At 58.0% G+C, this 6,337-nt stretch overlaps 1 protein-coding gene across 1 annotated transcript; it reads left to right on the top strand.

Moving 5' to 3' along the window:
* Positions 1-1,068: 1,068 nt before the first annotated feature.
* Positions 1,069-5,945, top strand: KAZALD1 (Kazal type serine peptidase inhibitor domain 1). Its single transcript, XM_004749459.3, has 5 exons — positions 1,069-2,435; positions 2,818-3,389; positions 4,545-4,705; positions 4,787-4,934; positions 5,107-5,945. Exons 2-5 carry the CDS (start codon positions 2,870-2,872, stop codon positions 5,199-5,201), a joined length of 924 nt encoding a protein of 307 aa, XP_004749516.1. The 5' UTR covers positions 1,069-2,435; positions 2,818-2,869; the 3' UTR covers positions 5,202-5,945.
* The last annotated feature ends 392 nt before the right edge of the window (positions 5,946-6,337 follow it).

Raw genomic sequence — 6,337 nt, 5'->3', positions numbered from 1 at the left:
GTAAAAAAAAATCCCTTCTAAAAACATTCTTACAATATGTGGTGTTTTAAAATATATAAAAAATGTTTTTACAATATGTGCAATAAATCTTTACTTAATAAAAGCAGATCTGTATAAGTCCACATCTTCGGTGCCTACTGTGTGCACGGTCATGCTACTGTCACCAACAGCAAGCCCACCAGAGGGCGCTCCTTCCCCGTCTATCTAGCCTTCAATCAGAGACTCGGAAAATCCAAATTAAACTTGACTTTCACACACGGGAAGTCTTTCATATTTAATCCACACAAATATTTACCGAGAATTTACTGTGCTGCCAGGTGCAGGGCTAGGTGCACAGGATACAGTGAAGAATTAGGCACGATTCCTAATACCAAACACTTAAGAGAGCAGGGAAGACTCAAAAGTAAACAACCGGGTACAATTAAGTAGGGTAAGTGAAGAGTTTCTAGGTCTGGGGAGTTGTTTATTTGTCTTTTAAGATTTTATTTACTTATTTGACAAAGAGAGACACTAAGAGAGGGAACACAAGCAGGGGGAGTGGGAGAGGGAGAAGCAGGCTCCCCAGTGAGTAAGGAGCCCAGCAATGGGTCTCAATACCCCTGGATGATGACCTGAGCCGAAGGCTGACGCTTAAGGACTGAGCCACTCGGGCGCCCCTGAGTTTGTTGTTTAAATATTGGCTCCAAGTCTTAGAAGCCGGTAACGATTCATTTTGGGATCCCGAACGGCTTCCGCTGGGTACACTGGAAGTGATCTCCACCCTCAAGGCATTTTGTAATTCAGAGCCACAGACCAGCTTGAGCGGCTCCATTAGTCAGCTCCGCAATTTCATGTCCCTTCCTACCCCCTCCCTCGTTTTATTGTTCGGGGCTTCCTGCAGTTCTCTTACAGTCCACCTCTGCTCTAGGTCAACAGTTGCAGTTGGACCCAGGGCCTAAGACAAGGGATTACCCACAACGATCAGCCACCGCTGGCTCCGCCCACTCTTTTTTCCTGTTTGAAACCCGCGGGCCTTTCCTGCTTTGAATTCCTAGACTTCCTGTTCTGATTCTCGCGACAGTTTCGAGGCATCGCGTGAAGTGTGCTCCCTGTCCTGCTGGAGTTTTGGAGATGGGGAGTACAGTTTCTCTGCTTTCGCCTACCTCGTCAGAGCCCCCACCCCGGCCAGGAGTGACGTGCATGCGGCTAGGGAACCCCTAAGTGAAAGGGTTTGGCCGAGTTCAGGTCCAGAGGGAGAGTCCTGGGCTGCATCCGGGAGTTTTGAATCTCCAGGCCTTCAATACGCATGCGGAGCCGATCCCCCTGGGTGGTGTGGAGGCCGTCGCCCGCCTTGAACTTCGGGGCTGGTCAGGAGGCTCAGGTCCAGGCCGCTAGGCCCGGGTCCAGGTTCTTCTGGGACGAGTAAATACCGTCTAAATACCGTCACCTCCCCGACTGCAAAGTTCAGTTTCAGCTCCCTGCAAACTGTACTGCAGCACGGCTTCTGTAAGCCGCTTGGGGCAGGCTAAGGGCGGGGCCTGGCAGACCCCCGGTAAGCCGGGCGGGCCTCCAGGAACGCTCTCCTCCCCACCCCCAGCCCAGATTGCCACGGTGGCGCTGGTGGCGGCCGTGAGACCCAACGCCTCCAGCCTTGGCGGCCTTGCAAATGTAACCTGTAATCCCGACCCGGAGCGAGGTCCGCGCGGGAGGCGCCCCGCCCACCTCTCCCTGCCGCTGCTGGTCAGCTGGGACCTCTATAATCAGTCTCGCTGAAGCACCTGCCGGATGTGGGGAGGGAGGAGGAGACCAGTTGTGGCGTGGCGGATGGAAGCGCCAAGTCTCTGGTCAGCGCCTTGGTAGGGAAGCTGGATGGGCAAGACTGCAATAGCCCCCAGGAAACCAGCCCTGGGCTTCGGGGCGACTACTTTGGTTGGCCCTGCCCTCCAGGAACGCGCGACTTGGCAGCTGAGCTCCTGCTGCCTCCCTATTATGCAGCTGCTCTGGCAGACCCCAGGGACTGTAAAGTCCGATGGGACAAGCCCTCGACCTTCACTGAACCCTTCCAGCTTCCCAGCCACCCCCATATCCCCTACTCCCAACCCCCACCCCACCCTGCCCCTTGTCTTCTCCCAGCTTCGGTGTCCGGTTACGGACTCCTCACTTCTCACTGTGACTTTGGCCCAGCTAGGGGAAGTGGCCCAGGAGGGTCCCGTGCGGCTGCATGAAATTGGCAGCTTCAGAACTGGAGGGAGGGGGTTGAGTGCGACGTTGAGAGGCGGGGAGAGGAGCGGAGGAGGTGCTCTCTGAGTCCAAGTCCGTGGGCTCTCTCAGATCCTCAAGCTGGAGCAGAGGTGGCTGGCAGGCCCAGCGGATTGTTGGCCTCTGCTTTCTTTCCACCGCCTGCTTTTTCCCACCGGAGAAACGGCTGTTCTGAAGGGCTTAGTCCTGGACACTAGGTGAGTGCTCTGGGCCCGGGAGCGTTACTTCTTCCCCATTCTCACCCTTATTAACAACTCCTTAGTTCTGGGGCCATCAATTCTCATCCTCCTCTAGGGCAGGAAGCTTCAGAGCTGGATGGTCTGTGGTGCTGCCGCTGGGGTGTGTGTGTGTGCGTGCGCACGCGCTGGTGGTTGAGCTTTATTACCCGTTCTTCTTACCTCCCCAGAAACACAGTCTAGTCAATCACTGGATGGCTCCTAGAGAGTCACCAGGCATCTTGTGGAGGGTCTGCTGGACGCCAAGGCAGCAGGGGAGGGGGCAGTGTGCTTGGGTCAAACTTTGGTACAAGGAACAGTGAGGTCGCTTCTGACCTCCTGACCTGGCTTCCCTCCCTGGCAGGGTGCCACGAACGCGCTGATGCCCGGAGTGCTCGCAGGGCTTCCAGCTAACCATGCCGCAGCAGCCCATAGCTGCCCGGGCGCCGCCCTCGCTGCTCCTGCTCCTGCTGCTGCTGCTGCTGCTGCTGCGGACGCCGCCCCCGACAGGCGCACGGCCGTCCCCAGGCCCCGATTACCTGCGGCGCGGCTGGTTGCGGCTGCTGGCGGAGGGCGAGGGCTGCGCTCCCTGTCGGCCAGAAGAGTGCGCCGAGCCGCGGGGCTGCCTGGCCGGACGGGTGCGCGACGTGTGCGGCTGCTGCTGGGAATGCGCCAACCTCGAGGGCCAGCTCTGCGACCTGGACCCCAGCGCCCACTTCTATGGGCGCTGCGGCGAGCAGCTTGAGTGCCGGTTGGACGCGGGCGGCGACCTGAGCCGCGGAGAGGTGCCGGAGCCTCTGTGTGCCTGCCGCTCGCAGCGCCCGCTTTGCGGGTCGGACGGCCGCACCTACGCGCAGATCTGCCGCCTGCAGGAGGCGGCCCGCGCTCGGCCTGACGCCAACCTCACGCTGGCGCACCCGGGGCCCTGCGAATCCGGTACGCACGGCCCGCGGGCCCTACCCCCTGCACTTGGGGGCACTCCAGGCACTCAGGAGGCATTGCTCCCCGACCTGCTACTGAATTGGTCTCTGGCCAGCGGAGCGAAAAAGTTGAGGCTGGGGAGTCCTCGAGTCCAGTATAAGCCCGCTCTTGCCGCTGGTCCGCAGAGACTAGCACCTTCGGGGGCCGAGCTCTGTCCGCACGGCGCGTGGAAGCCCCCCTGAGGCGCGTGGAAGCCCCAGACCCGGCCGGCCAGGTCCCTCCTCAGAGGGAGCAGGCATAGGGCCAATGACTGGTCTCAAAACCGAGAGAGCAAAGACTCCCAGTCTGCCCAGACTGCTGGGGCCCAGGCAGCGAGACTTGGGTTCCAGAGAGATGCAATCGGGTTTCTTTTGGGCAGATTCCGATTTCGTAGACAAGCTGTTCGCCCAGTCTCCCCACCTCCCTTCGGTTTCTTCTATGCCTTAGGATTCGTGAGGGAGGGGGCTCTTCCAGCTCCTCCCTCCTACCCCCGGGGGCTGAGGGCCATTCAGGCCTCAGGTTTCCTTTGGCAGCGTTAGTCACTTTCACTTCCTGAGCCCCTTTGAGGGATCTGGCCTGGCTGGGGCTGCCAGGAAAACAAACACCGGCGGGGTCCCAAGACTTTACCCCATAACTGCAGGCTTTCTGCCGGCTGCCCAGATCTGGTTTCAGGTTCTCTGCCTTTCCCATGTGGGAATCCCCCCACCTCTGCCTCCTTCCCTGGTCCCAGGATGTGTGTGTGTGTGGGGAGGGAAGGGCTGTTCCTGGGGTCTTTGGCAACTGGATCTGGTTAGGAAGGGGGGAGGGTAGAGGGAGGTGTTGGTTACACGTAGGGCAGGATAGGGGCCTCTAGGGTAGAATGAGGACAGGGGAGAGATCAGGGATGGAGTAAGGCTGCTGAGCTGCGGCATCCTGTCTGCTTGTACCTCACCATTTCGGAGTTTATACCTTGGGTGTACCTGTACCTACATTTACATGTACCCATGTGTACCGATCAAGTCATGTGTATGAGTGTGTATTTACCTCCGCGTTGACTCTCTTCCCCCCACAAACACTTCCATGATGGTTCATACACAGCCTGCTTCTGGGGCCGGATGTGCCCATTCTCAGGCCTCCCATCTCCATCCCCAGAGCCCCAGATCGTGTTGCACCCATATGACGTTTGGAATGTGACGGGGCAGGATGTGATCTTTGGCTGCGAGGTGTTTGCCTACCCCATGGCATCCATCGAGTGGAGGAAGGACGGCTTGGATGTTCAGCTACCAGGGGATGACCCCCACATCTCAGTGCAGGTAGGAGAGGGAGTCGAGGCCTCCTCTGGGCAGCCCAGGGTCCTCTTAGAAGGACCCTGCTGACCCCACCTCTGGCTCCAGTTCAGGGGTGGACCCCAGAGGTTTGAGGTCACAGGCTGGCTGCAGATCCAGGCTGTGCGTCCCAGCGATGAAGGTATCTACCGCTGCCTGGCCCGCAACGCCCTGGGCCAGGTCGAGGCCCCAGCTAGCCTGACAGTGCTTACACCAGGTAAGGGTGAGCCCTGGGCTCTGGGGACTGGGGGGGGGGGGTTGCTGGTGGTGGATTAAAGCCCTTGAATGTGTGTCTATGTGCCTATGTGCATGTGGGTTCAAAGGCAAGTATGGCTTCACTGACAGCCCCTCTTTCCTCTTCTCTCTCCTTTGCCCACATGTGTTTGCAGACCAACTGAACTCCACAGGTATCCCCCATCTGCCATCCCTGCATCTGATTCCTGGGGAGGAGGCTGAGAGTGAAGAGGGCGAGGATTACTACTAGGTCTGCAGCCCCAGCCTGTGGGGGTGCGTGAGTGGGGAGAGTATTCATCCCTGCTCTTGAAAAGACCTGGAAGGGGGAGCAGGGCCCTTTCATTGCGTTAGTGCCCTTCGTAGGGGGAACATGGTGGTGGTTAAGTAGGGAGACAAAAGTTGGCAGAGCGTAGGGAGAGAGGCAGACGCTAGGGGAAGTGGGAAGCAAAGAGGCCTATGGAGGAGGTGCCCTGGCCAGGACAGCCTCCAGCATAGACCAACCAGGCAGAAGACAGCAACTGCCTCCTGGTCGCTAGGCTGGGTGGGAGTATCAGGGAAGGGGGTTGCAGAGGAAACACAAAGAGGCAGCCGGGATCCTCTGCTTCTTCCTGACAGCCTTCCCTCCAGCCCTCTTCAGCCAGTCTTCTGAACTACCCTTTGCCACAACTCCTACTGTTATTTTTCTAGTCCCTAACCTTTGCCTAGCCTCAGTTTTCCCTTCCTCAAAACTCACCTAGAAATTTCCCCCCTCACCTAAGTTCTAATTGCACTTACTAACAGCAGTCTTCTTTGCTGTTGGCCATCTGTGGTCTGGAAAAGCATAATGGAGCACGGTTTAGGCCAGTGCATTAAGATGGGCATTTGGTCATGTCTGACTTCTGTCCTTCTGGAAAATTCGAGGCCAGGACCATATCTTATACCACTCTGTATTGGACACTGCCTAGCACAGGACTAGGCACAGTAGGCATGCAATAAAGATTTATGAACAAACTGAGACACAGATGCACAGGTGTTTCATGCAGGTGTGCACATGAAGACCACATTTCTCTAGGGGGCTTCCCATGGTAGTAGGACACTGGCTTCTAGAAGCTGCTCCCTAGGCATGTGCCTGCGGGAGTAGAGAGGGAGCTTGGGGCGGCAGGTGGGGGGCGGGGCTGCCCTGCCCTCTAGGGAGCAAGACTGAAGACACTTGCTTGGAGGGAGGGTGTTCTCCCCATCTGCGCTCCATTGGGGCTGGCCTGCCCCAGCAGGTGGAGAACCAGGTCCATGTGGGTAGGGCCCCAGGGTAAAAGCACAAACTGGATGGAGGGGAGCGCCTTGGCGAGCAGCGTGGGCTGCACCCTAGGTTTCCCTTAGGAATCCACCCATTTTTTTTGCTGAAACCAG

The sequence above is a fragment of the Mustela putorius genome, unplaced genomic scaffold (assembly GCF_011764305.1).
Source record: "Mustela putorius furo isolate JIRA1106 unplaced genomic scaffold, ASM1176430v1.1 tig00003909_pilon_pilon_pilon, whole genome shotgun sequence".
NCBI lineage: Eukaryota > Metazoa > Chordata > Mammalia > Carnivora > Mustelidae > Mustela > Mustela putorius.
The sequence above is the reverse complement of the archived record's forward strand: the minus strand, read 5'-3'. Positions and strand labels throughout refer to the sequence as shown.

Excerpts from the sequence above, each read along its gene's own strand:
- KAZALD1 (XM_004749459.3), top strand. The coding sequence starts at position 2,870 with ATGCCGCAGCAGCCCATAGCTGCCCGGGCGCCGCCCTCGCTGCTCCTG. Across the intron at positions 3,390-4,544 it reads CCCGGGGCCCTGCGAATCCG|AGCCCCAGATCGTGTTGCAC; the intron begins GTACGCACGGCC and ends CTCCATCCCCAG. Across the intron at positions 4,935-5,106 it reads CCTGACAGTGCTTACACCAG|ACCAACTGAACTCCACAGGT; the intron begins GTAAGGGTGAGC and ends ATGTGTTTGCAG.